The sequence below is a fragment of the Muscardinus avellanarius genome, assembly GCF_963383645.1.
Source record: "Muscardinus avellanarius genome assembly, chromosome: 7".
Classification (NCBI taxonomy): Eukaryota; Metazoa; Chordata; class Mammalia; order Rodentia; family Gliridae; genus Muscardinus; species Muscardinus avellanarius.
The window spans coordinates 101,227,963-101,247,522 of NC_137793.1; the positions used below are offsets into that span (position 1 = coordinate 101,227,963).

Genomic DNA, 19,560 nt, shown 5'->3' on the forward strand with positions numbered 1-19,560 from the left:
GGAATTTTAGAATCCCTGGCTTCCATGTGTTAATATCCTGATACCAAATATTTAATTGTAACTGTTTTTGTTCTTTAGGTGAAAAACGACAATCGGCTCGAGTGCCTCTAATGGCACCAACCTGAGTAGTTGGCAAAAAATTTAAAATAAATAGGGTAGAATATAATAAATCTCATGGATCCATCTCCTTCCTTCTTTTTTGTTTTGAGAGCATGGTTTTTAAGGTATGATTAGCTGTTTCTATAATAGCCTGTCCTGGTGGATGGTAAGGTATCCCTGTACGATGTATAGCACCCCATCACATTAAAACAAGCTTTAAATTTAGAGGATTAAAGGCAGGGCCATTGTCTGTTTTTATGATATGTGGAATGCCCATTACTGCAAATGTTTGTAAAAGACCAGAACAAGCAGCCTTAGCAGTTTCTTTTTTTTTTTGTTGGATATGCCCATATGAAGCAGAATAGGTATCAATGATTACAAATAAAGGTGTATGCCAGACAAAGAATAATGAGTAAAATTAGCCTGCCAGATTTGATTAGCTTGTATACCCCTGGGCTTGGTACCTTGGGACTGTTCTTTACAATGTAAAGGTGCATATATTTTACAAGATCGTGTAATAGCTCATGTCTTACTTAAAGGAATATGGTAGAAAGCATGTAGTCTGTGGACATCTGTATGGAAAACAGTATTTCTTCAGGAGAAGAGAAGATAGGCAGAAGGAAGGAATCAGCTAAATGATTGCCCTGGACCAGAGGTCCTGGCAATCTAGAGTGGGAACGAATATGTGTAATGAAGAAAGGGTGTGTGCGGCACCTAACTTGCTGTTGTACTTATAAAAATAATTGCTTAATTTCTTTATCATTATCATGTATATAAGCAGTAACAATATGGAGGAATAATTGTACTTCATAACCAGAATCAGAGACTATATTGCAAGCCTTTTTTACATGTTGAAGGCTTGTAATAGTGCAAAAAGTTCATTTGTTTGTGTAGAATCTTAAGAAGTATTAAAAACTTGTTGAATGTCTAGGCCATAGAGGGCAGCACAATAACTTTTGGTAGCATCAATGAAATAAGTAGGCCCTAGAACAGGTGCCAAGGCCACAATATTATCAATAATGATGGGGTGCATTTTTGGAAGTTACCATAATTTTCCAACTGGGAAATGGAATTTTATTTGTCCTACAAAATCTAAAGAGGCAATTTGTAACTTAATTGATAACATTAAGGAATCAAGAAATTCTTGTTTGGACAAGGGAAGAACAATTTTTAAAGGATCATATCCTGAGAGATGTCTGCGATGTTTTCATCCTTGAGTAATTAATATAGCTATATTATCAATAAAAAACATAACCTGTCTTGGTCCCTTGTGATGTAGATATAACCATTGCATAGGCTGATTATTTTGTCCCGAAATACCAGAAGGACTGGAAAATGTAGGGAGTATGTATAAAGTTAAAGGTAAAGAGGGATAATACTGTGTTAAGAATGCCTCTCATAGCCATTGGTTGACAAAATCTAATTCTTGTTTTGCTGAAGGAGAGAGGGTGCGAGGGCTATCAAGGGCATATCTCCTTCTAAAGTTTTAAACAAATTGTTTAGACAATAGTTGGAAATTCCCAATAAAGGGCGGAGCCAATTTATATTACCTAAAAGTTTTTGCATGTCATTTAGAGTCTTAATATTTTTAAAACTATCTGCATATGTTGAGGTTTAATGGCAGTTTTTTCATAAACATATCCCAGATATTGGTAAGGAGTAGTGGTTTGCACCTTTTCTGGGGCTATATGAAGCCCATGACTTTGTAATATCACTGCAGCTTGATGATATATTTTCTATAACAATTCCTGCCTCTCATCAGAAGAGTGGGCCATCCATTATAATGGATGATATAAGCATTTGGATATGTCTTACGAATAGGTTTTATGCAGCGGTGACATAGTACTGACACATAGTTGAAGAATTAGCCATTCGTTGAGGAAGCACTTGCCATTGATATCGATCTGAGGGTATTATGTTATTAAAAGAAGGAAGGCTGCCAGGTGTGGTGGCGCACACTTGTAATCCCCGCGCTTGGGAGGCTGAGACAGGAGGATTGTGCAGGTTTGAAGCCAGCCTCGCTGGCTTAAGAGACCCCATTTCCAAATAAAAATATAAAATAGGTCTATTACTGTAACCCAGAGGTAGAAGGGCTTCCAAGAACCCCAGTACCACCAAAAAAAAAAAAAAAGAAGGAGAAGAAGGAAGGCTGAAAGCAAAGTGGGGTCTGTCAGCCTCACACAGAGGTATAGTGAAAAAGCAATCTTTTAAATCAATAGCTATGATCTGACAATCATGAGGTATCATACTAGGAGAAGGTAATCCAGGCTGAAGAGCTCCCATAGGCGCCAACGTAGCATTGATGATACAAAGGTCTATCAACATTCGCCACTTCCCTGATTTCTTTTTTATGGCAAAAATGGGAGAATTCCAAGGAGAGTTAGAGGGTTCTACATGACCGTCCTTTAACTGTTCTTGAACTATCGTATGAAGAGCTTCTAATTTTTCTTTAGTGAGGAGCCACTGAGATGTCAAAATGGGCTCTTCAGATTTCCAGGTAAGTGGTAAAGGTTTAACCTTCTCAATGGCCTCCTCTAAAAATGTTCATTAAGAACTAGTGTAGCTTTTGTCTGTTGTAAGAAATCTCATCCCCATAAATTAATATGTAAATCCACAACAAAGGGTTGTAACTACACCTGGATGTCATCTTTTCTTACTGCCATTAAAATATGACAACTTTGATACACTTGGCTGGCCTTTCCTACCCCAATTAAAGAACTTTGACTTGGGACCTTTTCCCATCTTCTAGGCCACTCAGCACTTCTAATAATAGAAACATCAGCTCCTGTATCTAGCATCACTGTAAAAGGTCTTCCTTCAGTGTTTAAGGTTAAAAGTGGATGGTTATTTTCCTGTAATACAGCAGTAAGCCCTATAATGCTGGTGATTTCAAAACCTCTAGTCCTTTTTATTGTTTTAATGTTGTCTGGTTTAACATAAGGCAAGAGGAGTAGTTGAGTAATATGATCCTCTTTATTCAGGGACATATTAGTTTTTATACTAACCATAATAGAAATGATTTCTTTATAATCTTCATCAATAACTCCTGTGTGTACTATTAGACATTTCATAGTGTTGCAACCTCGACTTAATATCAAGCCCACTGTTTATTTTTTAATGGGCCCCACATAATCGAGATCTATTTTATGTGGATTTTATGTCATAAGAAGGAACATATTCTTGGGACATGGCAAATCTAAAGCAGCACTGTGTGAGGTGGCAGCTTGCAGAGTCATGACATTGGGTAACAAAGTTTTTGTAGGATTGTCAAGTCTACTTTTAAGAGACTGTAACTCCTTTTCTAATTTTGCTTTAATTTTTCCCTCATTTGGGGTGGGGCTAGGGGAACACTTCATTATTAGTTTTCCAACTGGTTATGTCTTCCGCTCACAGGCAACAGACACCCATCTTTATCATACTTAGATCTGCATTCACTTACCCAATGTTTACCTTTTTTTACATTTAGGACATATCCCAGGGGTTTGTTCTTGTTTTTTTTTTTTTTGTATAGAATTTTTATTTAATATTTGTGCCAGAGCTCGGCATTCTTTTCTAAAATGTCCCAATTTCCCACAGTTAAAACATTTTTTACTCATGTGTCACTGTGAAGTGACAGTTTCTGGAGCAGCAATTTTTGCTTTTAACGAACAGACCTTACATTTTGACAAGCTTTCATGTAATCTAACACATTACCTGTTTCTTTTATAAGGAGCATGGCTGCCTGACAATCTTCATTAGCATTCTCAAAAGCCAATTGTCTTAATAATATGTTGGCCAAGTCAGAGTTTTTTATCATTTTTTGAACTGCATCTTGTAATCTCCTGATAAATCTACTAAACTCCTCTGAAGCTCCTTGTAATACCTTAGTAAAAGATTCTCCTGTCCCTGAATCAATTTGTTGCCAGGCTCGGATAGCAACCTCTTTAACCCAGTAAATATGCTGAGGTTGAATTTGTGTAACGGTCAAAGCCCGTGTTCCTGTAAGCCTCTCATAACTAAGTCGAGCAGGGTTCCCTCTCTGCTCCTGTTCTCTCCTTATGTTTCATGTTTCATCTCTGAGCCACATTTGCACTGAAGGAATTGCTGATTAGTTAAAAACATCTTTGCAACTGTACAAAAATCATAAGGGGTCCAATCAATCATCAGCCCAGGTTCTTAAAAATTAGTGCAGAAATGAGAAGTGGGGTCATACATAGTACAAGCCTTTTTAAATCCTGTATCAAATCCGGCCCCAACCCAAGCTATGTTTCCTATCTGATTGTTAGCACTGAAGGTTACTGGGAAAGCAAAAGCAAAATGTGCAGGAAGATCACGAGGGCGGCAAGAAGCAAAAGCAGTTTTGCCGGCAGCAAAGCACACAGGAGAAGCATCTATTCTAGAATCCTGGGGCAAGACATTACATGTTTCGCCTAATGTGGTGGCTGAGGGCCACAGAGGATGCTGCTCAAACATAATGGTTTTTTGTTCTTTTGCTAACTTCAATCTTCAGAAGAGAGTTTGTATTCATGCAAAGAGGAGGTGGTTTCTTTTTATACATTGCCAGTATGGCCATCCATCTGTCTCAAAATGCTCTGTATTAAAGACCATGTCACCCACCAATGAGGGGGTATTTTCTCCCCTTGTCGATAAGCCTTTTCAACATTTTTCCTTACCCTATCCCAAACTTCCTCAAAAGGTCCCTTCCTCAGTAAACCATGGATTAAAATCAAGCACAATATCATAGCAGATCTGTAAGTGCTCTCCTGATACCTTTATCCCATTTCGTGTTAAGAAATGTTGCACAGTTTTTAAGAGGATTTTTACTTACCTGGTGTCTCATGTTTTAATTCTGCTTACCTCTTTCTGCAGGATTTGGCCCTCCTTTTCTATTGTCTTGATACTTCAAGTCCCTGTTCCAGGAGCCATATGTTGGGGTCTCGAGGATCCCAGGACTTGGGGAGTCCAGGTCTGAACGAGACACGGACAACTGTTTGATGAACAATTGACAATCTTTACTTGTGAGCCTCTTCCTTTTATACACACGGGGTACATGCAGGCATCAGAATTGGTACAATTGTGCTTAATTATTAAAAAACTAACAATACCAGCATTCTGAATCTAAGCCTGGGAACCAACTCTAGGAAAAGAACATACTGCTGATAACTAGAACAAATGTCTCCTTAAGGTGCACTGAGAACAGGATATGCTTCAGGGAACATGAGGATAAAGAGATACAGCAAGCAGGGTCTTGAAGGCCATGGCCCTTTGCCATGACCTCAGAGGACCTAGGACCTTCTCCTCTTCATGCTTTGCTCTAAGCTCTCCTCACAATTATCAACAATTTCTTTTTGGGCATCAAGCCCTGGGCATTGTATATTTAAAAAACGATTGACAGGTTCAAGATCATTTAGGCTTTTCTCCTGTGCTGTTGTCTAGTACTTTCATAGTATGACATTTTATATTGAGGGTTATAATTTATTTTGAGCTTTTATTTTACCTTGTTTTTTCTTTCTTTCATCATGTTTTATTTTTTAATTTCTTTTGTTTTCTTTTCTCTCTCTCTCTTTTTTTTTTTGGCCTGTGAATGTTCCAATTTTCTAGTATCATTTGTTGAAAAGACTATCTTTGCTCCATTGTATTTCTTATGGCCCTAATCTGGTTATTACACAGGCACATATTGAGATATCACACTGTTTCTCATAAATAAGTACAATTATTATGTTAATTAAAATTATGTATATAATGCAACCACAAGAAGACTCAAAGTGCCTCTGAGGAGCTGAAGTTATTTCCTTTAAAGAAAAGTTGAATGAGTCAACTTTTTTCATACTCCCCTAATTTTTCAATAAAATAATACTTAAAGCAGAAAAAAATCCTTTGTAATAAATGGATACATTTCATTAAAATATTTTTCTGATTTCTTTGAGCTACTCTAGCAAATTACTGAACCCAACGATGGGGTTGTTGGCATCTCTTTCTGGATCTGTTATATTGATTCATGCATCTATTCTTTTGATAACACCACACTATCTTGATTAGTAGCTTTATAGTAAGTCTTGAAGTAGGATAGTCTAAGTCATCCAACTTTGTTCAACTCCTTCAGTTTGAAACTGGCTGTCCTGGGTGTTTTCCTCCTTTAGAACTAGTTTGTCAATATCTACAACAGAATTTGTTAGGGTCTTGAGAGGGATTATGTTGATCTATAGATAAGTTGAGGAAGAACCAACATTTTGACAATAGTCTTTCAATCCATGAACATGGAACATATCTCCAGTTTTTCTTCAATATTTTCATCAGTTTATCATTTCTTTCTCCTGTATCTTATATGTTTTGTCAACTTTACCAATTTTCTACTTCAAGTTCACTAATATCTGCTCCTTTTTATGCTTTCTTTTCTTCTTTTTACTTTGGATTCAATTGCTTTTAATTTTACTTTAGTAAAATAGAAGCCTACATTATTGATTTGGGCGGGGGCAGGGATGCTGGGGATTGAATCCAGGGGCTTTCTATCTCAGAGCTAGATACATACGTTTTTTTAATTTTATTTTGAGGGGGAACTTTTGAAACAGGGTCTTGCTAGGCCACTGAGTGTTTTACTTTATTTCTTGCCTGTCCTTGAACCTATGTTTTTTTTTTTCTGTTTCAGCCTTTCAAGTAATTACAACTGGAATTACAAGCATGTACCACCATGCATGGCTCTCTTTTTTTCTTTTTTTTTCTGTTGTGGTTCTGGGGACGGAACCCAGAGGCATTCAACCTCCGAGCTACACCCCCTGCCCAATTTTTTATTCTTTTTTTGAAACAGGGTCTCACTGAGTTGTGGAGGGCCTCACTAAGTAACTGAGGCTGTCCGCAAAATGTGATCCTCCGGTCTCAGCCTCCCAAATGCTGCGATTATAAGCGTGTGCCACCACGCCTGGCTTCTTTCTTTTTAATATATTAATTCAATGCTATCTAATTGTTGCTTCCACTCCACTTCACAAATGTCAAGTTGTATTTTCATTTGGCTAATTTTTAAATTTTTCTTGGAAATTTTTCTTTGATTTATGAGTTAAAGTATGTTATATGATCTCTAAATACTTGGAGATTTTTCAACTACCTTTCTGCCATTCATTTTAACTTAATTCTGTTGCAGCCTGAGAGTATACATTATATGATTTCTAATTTTCAAATGTTTTAAGGTATGCTTTATGGCTCAGAATGTGGTTTATCTTACTGTGTGTTTTGTATGACTTAGAAAAGAATGTGAACTCTACTACTGTTGAATAAAGCAGTCTATAGTTATCTATTATATCCAGGTGATTTATAGTATTCCTGAATTAAGTATGTCCTTCATGATGTTCTGCCTAATGGATCTGTTCTTTTCTGATAGGGAAGTATTAAAGTATCTGTCATCTCTTTCTCCTTGCAGTTGTTGTTGTTGTTGGGTTTTTTGTTTTTTTTTTGTAGGTCTGAGGATGGAACCCAGAGGTATTCAACCTCCGAGCTACACCCCCTGCCCAATTTTTTTATTATTTATTTTGAAACCGGGTCTCACTGAGTTGCAGAGGGCCTCACTAAGTAGCTGAGGCTGTCCGCAAACCACGATCCTCTGGTCTCAGCCTCCCGAATGCTGGGATTACAAGCGTGCCCACCACGCCTGGCTTCTCCTTGCAGTTTTATCAGTTTTACTTCATATATACTCCATTGTTTGTCAGTGTACCTAATGATGATTGTATCTTAGAGAGTTTGTCATCAAAAGTAATGTCTTGGCTGGGCGTGGTGGCGCACGCTTGTAATCCCAGCATTTGGGAGGCTGAGACCAGAGGATCGCGGTTCACGGCCAGCCTCAGCTACTTAGTGAGGCCCTCTGCAACTCAGTGAGACCTGGTTTCAAAATAAAGATTAAAAAATAGGGCAGGAGGTGCCGCCTGGAGGTTGAATGCCCCTGGGTTCCATCCCCAGACCCGCAAAAAAAAAAAAAAAAAAAAAAAAAGTAATGTCTTCTTTATTCCTCATAATTCTTTCTTTAAAGACTGACTATTCTGTCTAAAATTAATAATTTTCTAGGTTTTTTTTTTTTGTGTGTGTGTGTTTACTGTGGATTGATTTTTTTTTCCCCCCCATGGGTAAAAATCCTGCAATCCAGGCTTAGGCAACATTTTTTTTTTTTTTTTTTTTTTTTTTAGTTGCAGGAGGTCCCAGGAAGGAGGAAAGAAATAGTCATGATGTCACACATGGGCTTGGTGTTCAGGCTTAAAAGGAAGGTTCTCTCCTGAAGCTTTCAGTTGTCTAATAACTTGAGCCAGCTCAGGAACTCTGCAGTGGTGCCTTCTCCAGGAGCACAACTGAAGTCTTTGCACAGCCTGGACTCTGCATTCTCCAGCCTGTAGGCAGGATGTTCCTCCTTGCTCTGCTGCTCAGCGTTGCCCTGGCTGTCTGCACCACAGGTGAGAGCCTGCCTGTGCACCTGTAGGGGAGGCAGCACCTGGCTGAGTGAACCCAGCCTAGGAAACACTCATCTGGGCTGAACTCTGTGTGGCCCATCCTGGTGCCCAGGCGACTGAATCGAGAGGCTGCATGGATTTGGAATTGAGTGCAAAAGAACTGGGAGATATTCCAGTTCTTATTTCAAGGACCAGTTATTTAACAAGTGTTAGACTCCTTGTCCTCTGCTAAATAGGAATACTTTGCAGAGTGTCACTGGAAGGCAGAATCTGGTCGATAACAAGTGAAATGTTCTTGCATGGTAACTACTGTTATTGAACAAGAGTGTTGCAATACCCTAGTCAGTGTGTTCCTGCTCTCGAGAAAAAAAAAGATGATGATGATGATGATGATGATGATGATTTAAGATGAGAAAAATGTTTTTTGTGGTATTGGGGATTTAAGCCAGGGGCATTCTACCTTTAAGCTACAAGCCCAGCTCCATTTTTTTTATTTTAGTTTGAAACAGACTTGGTAGGTTGAAGAGAGTCTCACTGCTTGCTGAGGCTGTTCTCCAATCTGTGATCTCCTATTCAGACTCCTATGTACTGGGAGTACAAGTGTGTGCCACCACAATCTGCTAAGCAAAATATTTTAAAAGTAAACTTCTTTTACATTGAAATTTTTCCTAAATTTTGATGACTGTACTAGGTCCATCCATCTCAAAATTGTTCCTCATTTGAGCTTTTTAAAAAAATATTAATTTGAGAGATGATGTGGTAACATACACCAGCAATCCCAGTATATGGAAGGCTGAGACAGAAGGAGCACAGGTTCAAAAGCAGCCTCAGCAATTTAGGGAGACTCTTAGCATCCTAGACAGACCTTTTTTCAAAAAGCTGGAGGTAGACTGCCTCTGGGTTCATTCCCAGTACAAAAAATAAAATAAAATAAAATAAAATTTAAAAAACACTGATTTGAAAGTCTAAGTAGTTACTAAAAAAAAAAAAAGCTTAGTAATATGAATTGTCACATGAACATTCTGTGTGTGTGTGTGTGTGTGTGTGTGTGTGTGTGTGTGTGTGTGTGTATGTGTGTGGTACTGGGGATGGAACCCAAGGGCATTCTACCTCTGAGCTACACCCCCACCCCTATTTTTTTTCTTTATTTTGAAACAGGGTCTCACCAAGTTGCATAGGCCCTCACTAAGTAGCTGAGGCTGTCCATGAACCATAATCCTCTGGTCTCATCCTCCTCAATTCTGGGATTACTAGTGTGCACCACTGTGCCCATCATCACATGGAATATTCTGTTATGCTTAATTAGAACCAGAAATGGTATTTCTACATTCTGTGAGATAGGTTTATCAAAATTGAGACTTAATTACTTCCTTACTTTTATTGTAGCAAATCCCTGCTGCTCCAACCCATGTCAAAACCAAGGTGTGTGTATGAGCGTAGGATTGGACCAGTACAGGTGCGACTGCACCCGCACGGGCTTCTACGGTGAAAACTGCTCAACACGTAAGCTGGCCCTTAATGTTCCTAGTCTGGAATGAGGTTACATACAGCCATCATTTGGCAGATCTGTGTCTTTCAGTGAATCCCATTAATTTCTCCCTTTTTTTCTCTCTCTTCTTGTAGCTGAACTTCTGACAAGAATAAAATTGTCCCTGAAGCCCACCCCAAACACGGTGCACTACATACTCACCCACTTTAAGGGGGTCTGGAACATCGTCAATAACATTCCGTTCCTGCGAAATTCAATCATGAGATATGTGTTGACATGTAAGTGGGTCTCTTTCTAAGGTTTTCAGCTTCTTCAAAGAAAGATCTGCTTTACAATACTGTAGGTTACTAAGCCTATCCCAAAGACGTATTAGGACTTAGTCAAAATTACTTTAAGTATATTTTTTTAGTTTGTGTTCTATCTTAAAGGCAAAAAATAGTGGCGTTTTGTTCCATCTGGTCTGTACGGTTCTGACTGAAAGTCAGAATTGGATTCATGTACTTCTAATGTCAGTGCTCTGGGCAATTTGCAAAGGAAGTAGGATCCACTTATTTATTCAATGTCCGGAGGCCAACAAATTGTTTCTGAACCTGTAGTGCCCATTAAAATAAATGGCTAATTTGGATTTAGGTCAAAAGGGAAGTTGTCAAGTTCTAAAGCGGGGGCATGCCTACTAGTCTTGTCACAGGCCGCTGTAGCCGTGAGTGGAAAGATAGATAGTCTCTGAAAAATGAAGGGTGCTGTGGCAGGTGTTCTGAGAAAGGCATAGAGAGTTGATTAAAGATGCATTTTTAATGGCACCTACACTTTAAAGTGTAGTGATTTTTAAAAGAATCCCTTTGATTGCTGGAATTCAACTTTTTAAATTTTACTTTTATTGGTGCTTTATAGTCTCACATCATAATGTAATTCAAAGTGATAGAGACATACATGAACACAGCACTTGGTGAGATCTTTTAAAATCTTTTTTGGAGTTCAGTTTTATCTTTGCACTACTCTGCACACTGTATAATTTTTCTAAGAAAAAGCATTGATTTGTTTTGCATCTAAGTACCAATAAAACAATTATTTTTTTCTTTGCAAATGTCAGCCAGAACGAACTTGATCGACAGTCCGCCAACTTACAATGCCCACTATGGCTACAAGAGCTGGGAGGCCTTCTCCAACCTCTCCTGCTACACCAGAGCCCTTCCTCCGGTGGCTGAAGACTGCCCTACACCCATGGGCGTGAAAGGTGAGTGAGAAGAAAGGGCTAGAGGTGTAATAGCTGCAGCAGGGCCTGGACCTCTACCTACAAATTCAACCTGAAACTACCCTTTATTGGTTAATAGCCTTTCCCCTTTATTAAAGATATCCCTAGATAATTTTTAAAAGTGTGAATGTATGTAAATTATCCCATAAAAGTAAATGGGCATTTTGATATAATTTCCTAATAATTTTAGTGTTCTAAAACTTTCTTTCATGGTGGAGCAGTTACTGGAGATTGAAACCAGGGTTATTCTGCCTCCCAGCTCCACCCTCAGACCTATTTTATACTTTATTTTGAAACAAGTTTTCACTAAGCAAAGGGCCTCACTAAGTGTCTAAGGCTGGCCCTGAACCTGTGATCTCTATAACTTCTTCTTTTTTTTTTTTTTTTTTTTTTTTGCGGTATTGGGGATGGAACCCAGTGGCACTTTACCTCCAAGCTACACTCCCAGCCCTATTTTTTTAGTCTGTGTGTGTGTGTGTGTGTGTGTGTGTGTGTGTGTGTGTTACTAGGGATTGAACCCAGGGGCATTCTACCTCCAAGCTATGCCCCCAGACATATTTTTTATTCTTTATTTTGAAACAGGGTCTCACTGAGTTGCAAAGGGCCTCACTAAGTTGCTGAGGCTGTCTGCAAACCGCAATCCTCTTGTCTCAGCCTTCCAGGTAGTGGGATTACAAGTTTGTGCCACCACGCCCGACTTAGTCTTTTTATTTTTTTTGAAACAAGGTCTCACTGAGTTGCGAAGGGCCTCACTAAGTAGCTGAGGCTATCCCAGAACCACGATCCTCCAGTCTCTGCCTCCCAAATGCTGGGATTACAAGCGTGCATCACCATGCCTGGCACTTCCTAATACTTTTTAAATGTTTCATTAAATTAAATTAATGCTAGCTAAAATAGGAAAAGTTATTTAATAGGAAATTGTTCGCCACAAATGAATCCTTTCATTTATACTATGATCCGCTTCATAAATGTATTTACCCCATAAGTGATGGGTGTCCCCATAACCCAAAAGTCACTATGGGCTTCCTTGAATGGATAGGCGGATGTTTATCTTTGTCACTTTTTAGGGAAGAAGGAGCTTCCTGATTCAAAATTGATCCTGGAAAAAGTTCTCCTAAGAAGGAAGTTCATTCCTGACCCCCAAGGCACAAATATGATGTTTACCTTCTTTGCCCAGCACTTCTCCCACCAGTTTTTCAAGACTGATACAAAACGAGGACCAGCTTTCACCACAGGCCTGGGCCATGGGGTAAGAAAGAGTTAAATCAGAAATAGAGCAAATCGGAATGATACACTGACATTTTAGCCATACCAAACAATTTGAACTCATTTTTAAAAAAAAATGTCATGTCAGCCTGGTGTGGTGGTGCATGCTTATAATCCCAGCATTTGGGAGGCTGGGACCAGAGGATTGTGGTTCATGGACAGCCTTTAGCTACTTAGTGAGGCTCTTTGCAACTCAGTTAGACCCTGTTTCAAAATAAAAAATAAAAAATAGGGCTTGGGGCACAGCTCAGAGGTTGAATATCCCTGGGTTCCATCCCCAGTAACATACACACACACATACACACACACACACACACAAACACACACACACACACACACACACACACGTCATGTCTATAAAAATCTAGAGTTTTCTAATTTACTACCTTAGTAAAAATATATACACACAGACACATACACACATACACACAAATACATACAAATTGACACATATGGAGGTATTTTTATTAATAATTTTCTGACATTTTTAGTTAAAAATATCTAGTACTGCTAAATGTCATGTCTTCTAAAATATTCTTGTGCCATGATCATGCTGCTTTGAACTTTGTATGGTGAGATTTTTACAACATTATTAACTCTTGAATTTCAATCATGTAGCTTCAGTGTATTATGAATTTTGTAGCAATAACATACTTTATAACATTTTTTTAGGGGCTAGAGATCTAACCCAGAGCTTCGCACATGCTAGGCAATTATCCTACCGCTAAGTTACATCTCCAGTCCTCATTTTCTAATTTTTAAAAAAATACTATATACCCTTTGTATATCTGGTGATGGGGATTGAACTCAGGGGCATTCTACCTCTGAGCTACATCCCCATCCCTATTTTTTTTTTTTAATTTGAGGGTCTCAGTAGGTTACAGAAGGTCTCACTAAGTTGCTGAGGCTAGCTTCAAAACTGAAATCCTCCTGTCTCAGCTTCCTAAATATTGGGATCACAAATGTGCACCCCCACATCTGGCTTATAATATTCTCAATATCCTAATGTGATACTAAATGCCTTTAAACACAAAAGACCTATATAGGGTTGTACCTCTGTAGGGTAGACGAATTAATTATTTTGTGGCTATGGAAAACACTGTGTTCTTGAAAAATGTCAAAGAAAGCTAAAGCATCAGATGATCTAACGATAAAGTATATAAAAACTTTATGCAAGATTGTTCATCAGCAACAAACTGAAATTTCCCCATAAATTCCAGGTGGACTTAAGCCATATCTATGGGGAAACTCTGGATAGACAGCATAAATTGCGCCTTTTCAAGGATGGAAAACTGAAATATCAGGTATGTTCCCTCCAGTGATTAAGAGTTATGATCCACATCCCACGCTTGGGTTTTAAAATCCTTAGTGATCCGTCGTATTTTTTTAACTCTTTTATTAATGTGTCTTGCTGTGCTTTCAGATAGTTAATGGAGAGGTGTACCCTCCCACAGTGAAGGACACTCAGGTAGAGATGCTGTACCCGCCTCACATCCCTGAACACCTGCGCTTTGCTGTGGGCCACGAGACTTATGGTCTGGTGCCTGGTGTGATGATGTATGCTACGATCTGGCTGCGGGAGCACAACAGAGTGTGCGACATCCTTAAACAGGAGCATCCCAAGTGGGATGATGAGCGCTTATTCCAGACGACCAGGCTAATACTGATAGGTGAGCAAAAAGCCCCCTTGCCCGGAGTAAATACTCTGTTATGTTGCTGTTCTCTAAGGGATTCCAATAGAATGCTGTAAATGAAAAATTCTGCCCTGTTAAATCAGTCCAAGATCACGATTAATGTAGTTATTAATACTATTTATGATGTAGCTGCATTATCATTAAATATGTTACTATTTATAATGTAGTACTATTATTAATAATGTAATGGCCTTACATTTTGTTTTAAAATGAATTAAAAAATTAATAGAAGCAAAAGACTAGCAAATTAACCAAAGTGCATTTCAACTGCTCGAAAGTTGTGATCTGAAAGAGCTAAGGTTTTATTTATTTATTTATTTATTATTTTATTTATTTATTTATTTGGTGGTACTAAGGGTGGAACCCAGAGGCTTGTTACCTCCGGAATATACTCCCAGACACATATATACATATACATATACATATACATATACATATACATATACATATATATGATATACTCCCTGATATATATATATCTATATATATAAATATATATATAAATATATATATCTATATATATATATATATAGATATATATATATATCAGAAACAACGTCTCACAAAGTTGCCGAGAGCCTCACTAAGTAACTGAGGCTGGCTTAGAACCTGTGCCATCCTCCTGTCTCAGCCTTCCAAGCGTGGGGATTACAAGTTTGCACCACCACGCCTGGCTTAAAGCTAAGGTTTTTTGTTGTTGTTGTTGTTGTTGTTGTTGTTGTTTTTTAACCCTTCTACCTCTGGGCTACACTCCCAGACCTATTTTATATTTTTATTTGAAACAAGGTCTCTTAAGCCAGCAAGGCTGGCTTCGAACTTGTGCGATCCTCCTGTCTCCACCTCCCAAGCTCAGAGATTACAAGCATATGCCACCACGCCTAGCAGAGCTAAGATTTTAAATTCTCTCTTTTGTGCAAACAGGAGAGACCATTAAGATTGTAATTGAAGACTATGTCCAGCACTTAAGTGGATATCATTTCAAACTGAAATTCGACCCAGAGCTGCTTTTCAACCAGCAGTTCCAGTACCAAAACAGGATTGCTTCTGAGTTTAACACACTCTATCACTGGCATCCGCTTCTGCCCGACACCTTTCAGATTGATGACCAGGAGTACAACTATAAACAGTTTCTCTACAACAACTCTATATTACTGGAACACGGGCTCACCCAGTTTGTCGAATCATTCACCAAGCAAAATGCTGGCAGGGTAAGCATTATTACTGAAAAACAAAAAAGTAGTCAGTAGCTTTAGCATTTCTGCCACAGAAATTATTTTTATTAAAGTTACTAAAAATAATCAATTATTTTGCTAGTAAAATTGTTTTTTCAAACAAGAAGCTTAAACATTTTTTTTAAAGTTTCAGGTTTTAGTTTACAGTTGTCAAACAAGTAGTAGTGTGTACCCATAACTGAAAAATACTTTTCATAATATGATCTTATAGTTTATACAAGTAGCTATTAAAGATTTAAATAGCTGTTGAATATATATTTTGTGTGTGTTATGTGTGGTACTGAGGATTGAATCCAGAGGCCATTCTATAACCAAGCTACACTCCAGCCCTATTTTATTTTTTATTTGCTAACAGGATCTTCTTAAATTGTTGGCTTGGACACTGGAATTCTCCTGCCTCACACTCACAGGTACTAGGATTATAGGCATGCACAACCGCACCCAGTGAATTCTTATAATTTTAAAAGGCAAATTAATTCTAGACCAGTGCCCCATTGACTCATAAGCACAGCAGCTGTCGAAATGTATATAAGCATCTTTCCAAGAGAGAAAAAGGGTTTAGGTCTCTTACCTACTTTGTACCTAGTAAGTCTTTTTCAAATGGAAGGCGTGGCTATGCCTAACACTCCTGTTTGACAGTGTAACTGGTCCCCCACAGGTTGCTGGGGGCAGGAATTTCCCTGTTGCAGTGGCAAGAGCGGCCAAGGCCTCCATTGACCACAGCAGAGAGATGAAGTACCAGCCCTTCAATGAGTACCGCAAACGCTTTTCCCTGAAGCCCTACAAGTCTTTTGAGGAGCTAACAGGTGAGAAACAGTTTCTAAACGTCTTCACATATCAAGGGTCAAATGTCTTCACATATCAAGGGTCAAATGGAGAGAGCAGGGGAGTCCAAGCAAAGGATAAAACCATTGTTGATTCTGTCCCGTTTCACACTGGTTGTCTCTCTCTCTTATCTCCTCCCAGGAGAGAAGGAAATGGCCGCAGAGTTGGAAGCCCTCTATGGCGACATCGACGCCATGGAGCTGTACCCTGCCCTTCTGGTGGAAAAGCCCCGCCCCGATGCCATCTTTGGGGAGTCCATGGTGGAAATGGGGGCGCCATTCTCCTTGAAAGGACTCATGGGTAATCCCATCTGCTCCCCTAACTACTGGAAGCCGAGCACTTTTGGAGGAGAAGTAGGTTTTAAAATCATCAACACTGCCTCCCTTCAGTCCCTCATCTGCAACAACGTGAAGGGCTGTCCCTTTACATCGTTCAATGTGCAAGACCCGCTGCCCAGCAAGAGGCAACCAGTACCGCCAGCACTTCCCACTCCAGGCTAGAAGACATCAACCCTGCGGTGCTGCTAAAGGGCAGCCTCGCCGAATGGTAGACGTCCACCCATGATGTTATTTATTTCTATGAACCACTTCTCGTACTTAATTATCTAATTATTTCTATTGAACACTTTATGTTCTGGAAATAAGACAGTCCTCTTACAGAGGAAAGAGTCATGCTTGTGAATATTTTTGGTGTTACTACTTTTATGATGTGTTCATTTCAGGTTAAAAAGGGAGGAAGGTTCTTGTTCTTTGTAATAAGCAAGTGGGCAATGAGTTTTGATATCTTTTTACTTGAACTTGAATGCATGTAATGTTTTAATAAGAACAAAAGCACAGGCCTTTGAACACTTAAACTTTGCTACCAGCTGACGAAATGCTGCCGGTTCTGAGCTATATCCTCAGACTCTTTTATTTTTTATTTTGAAACTGGGTCTCAATAAGTTGTGGAGGGTCTCACTAAAGTGCTGAGGCTGGCCATGAATCTGCAATTCTCCTGTCTTGGCCTCCCATATACTGAGATTACAGGTGGGAGCCCCATGCCCAACTGGTCAACTTGCTTTAAAGTTGATTTCACAGAGAAACTATTCACTTGCTTATCCAATGGACATTTACTGATCACTGGGTATGTTCTAGGCATGTAGAATCTAACAGTGAGAAAAGCAGACAAAAGCCCTCTTTTCATGGAATTTACGTATGTCATAGGGCCACTAGTAAGCAAAATGTGCAGGTAAAAATGTAGCTCGTTATTCCTTTTGAAAATTAAAAGTAAAGTAATTGTAAAGAGGGAAAGTTGGGGGTTTTGTATAGTCATTGAAAAGATTCATAGGAAAAATTGGACAAATGGTTTTGAGGTTCATGCAACAGTTAAGATAAAGCCTCAGAAGCAAGAAACCCTGAAGTGTGTGTGTGTGTGTGTGTGTGTGTGTGTGTGTGTGTGTGTGTGGCTTAGACCACATGGAGAACAGAATCTCGCTCTTAGAAGATGATCATTCAAAAAATGAACGCATAGTTTCTAATCTAGAAAAAAATATCCGACAGCAGGAATCTGACATTGAAGAAATATGGGCCCATTTTAAGAGAGCTAACCTAAGAATAATTGGAATAGAGGAGGGAAAAGAAAGTGAAACCAAAGGGATCAACAATCTCTTCAAGGAAGTAATAGCAGAAAATTTTCCAAACATAGAGCAAGAGGTTGATACACAGATCCAGGAAACTTATAGATCTCCCTTTAGACAGGATCGGAGAAGAGGATCCCCATGCCACATAATTGTCAAAATGACCAATGTGGAAGCCAAGCAGAGAATCTTAAAGGCAACAAAAACAAAGGGCCAAGTGACATTCAGAGGCAAACCGATTAGAATCACTCCAGACTTCCCAAACCAAGTCATGAGAGCCAGAAGGGCTTGGAGTAACATATTCCAAACTCTGAAAGAAAACAACTTCCAGCCAAAAATTTCCTACCCAGCAAAACTTTCTATCAAATTAGATGGAAAAATAAGAAGCTTCCATGACAAACAGAAACTGAAGGAATTTATGTCTTCAAAACCAGCACTAGAGAAAATACTCAAAGAGATTAACTACAAAGAAGAAATAGGTAACACACATCAGAACCAAAGAAACAAGATTTTCCATCCAACAGACAACTAAGATTGGTTATCTGTGGAGATTCATTATTTATGCTAGTCTTTTACCTATCTTTAAATTGTATTGTTTGCCTTTATTGTAGTTAATTTTTAGGATTTCTAGTTGGAATATTAATATACCTTCAGATATAGCATTTGGAAATATTTTATCCAATTCTATTAGTAACTTTTAACTCTGTTTACATTGTCTTTGGATATACAATTTTTTTTATTTTTTAGGGAGTTTGTATACTCTTCTGTTGCCTGTGCCATTGAAATCATATCCAAGAAATCACTGCCAATTTCAATGTTGTGAGGTTTTATGACCCAGATTTTCTTCTAAAAGTTTATAGTCTTAAGATTTATATTTAGGTCTTTTATCTATTTTGAGTTAATACTTGTATATGGGATTAGGTAAGGGTCCAATTTTATTCTTTTCCATGTAATTATTATTTTTCAACAATATTTAGTTAAAAGATTATTATTTCCTCAATCAAATGTTCATGGAAACCTTGTCAAAAATAACTTGACAATATAGGGAAGAATTTAGCTCTAGGCTTGTATTTAACTCCAATAGTTTATATATCTGCCTTTAGAACAGTACTACACTGTTTCAATTATTGTAGCTTTATATGGTTTGAAATCAGAAAATATATATCTTCTAGCTTTGTTCTTTTTCAAGATTGTTTTGGGTAACTAGAATCCATATTCCATATTAGGATAGATTTTTTTCTGAAAAATAAATATATAAATATATGATAGTTTCACCTAAAAAAATTAGAAAAAAATATTCTCTGGTAAGAAAGAAAGCAAAAAGAAATATTGAAATGTTATCTTTAAGTCATCAAAAGCTTGGTATCAGACAAATGAAACTGTTATGTGAGATTATCATTTTTAATTTTGGATAAATTGCTATAATACTAGATGTCAACCACTAAGCCAAGCATGGGAGGGAGGGATGGGGAGAGAATGAGGTGGAGATCGGGTGGGGGCTGACTGGGTGATGTGTGCATGTATGTCTACAAAAGTTTGTATCCCACTATGATGTATGAATACAGTGCACCAATAAAAATAAATAAATAAATAAATAATATTAAAAAAAGAAAATGTGCATCTCCTAGCTTTGTTCTTTTTTCAAGATTGTTTTGGGTATTTAGTGTTCATATTTCATGTTAG

At 38.2% G+C, this 19,560-nt stretch overlaps 1 protein-coding gene across 1 annotated transcript; it reads left to right on the plus strand.

Moving 5' to 3' along the window:
• Nucleotides 1–9,656: 9,656 nt before the first annotated feature.
• Nucleotides 9,657–16,762, plus strand: LOC308265717 (prostaglandin G/H synthase 2-like; the record flags this gene model as incomplete). The annotated part of the gene is made up of 9 exons (XM_080699541.1): nt 9,657–10,007; nt 10,128–10,271; nt 11,084–11,227; nt 12,313–12,494; nt 13,732–13,815; nt 13,935–14,181; nt 15,127–15,413; nt 16,096–16,243; nt 16,404–16,762. Exons 1-9 carry the CDS (start codon nt 9,710–9,712, stop codon nt 16,760–16,762), a joined length of 1,893 nt encoding a protein of 630 aa, XP_080555667.1. The 5' UTR covers nt 9,657–9,709.
• Nucleotides 16,763–19,560: the final 2,798 nt, after the last annotated feature.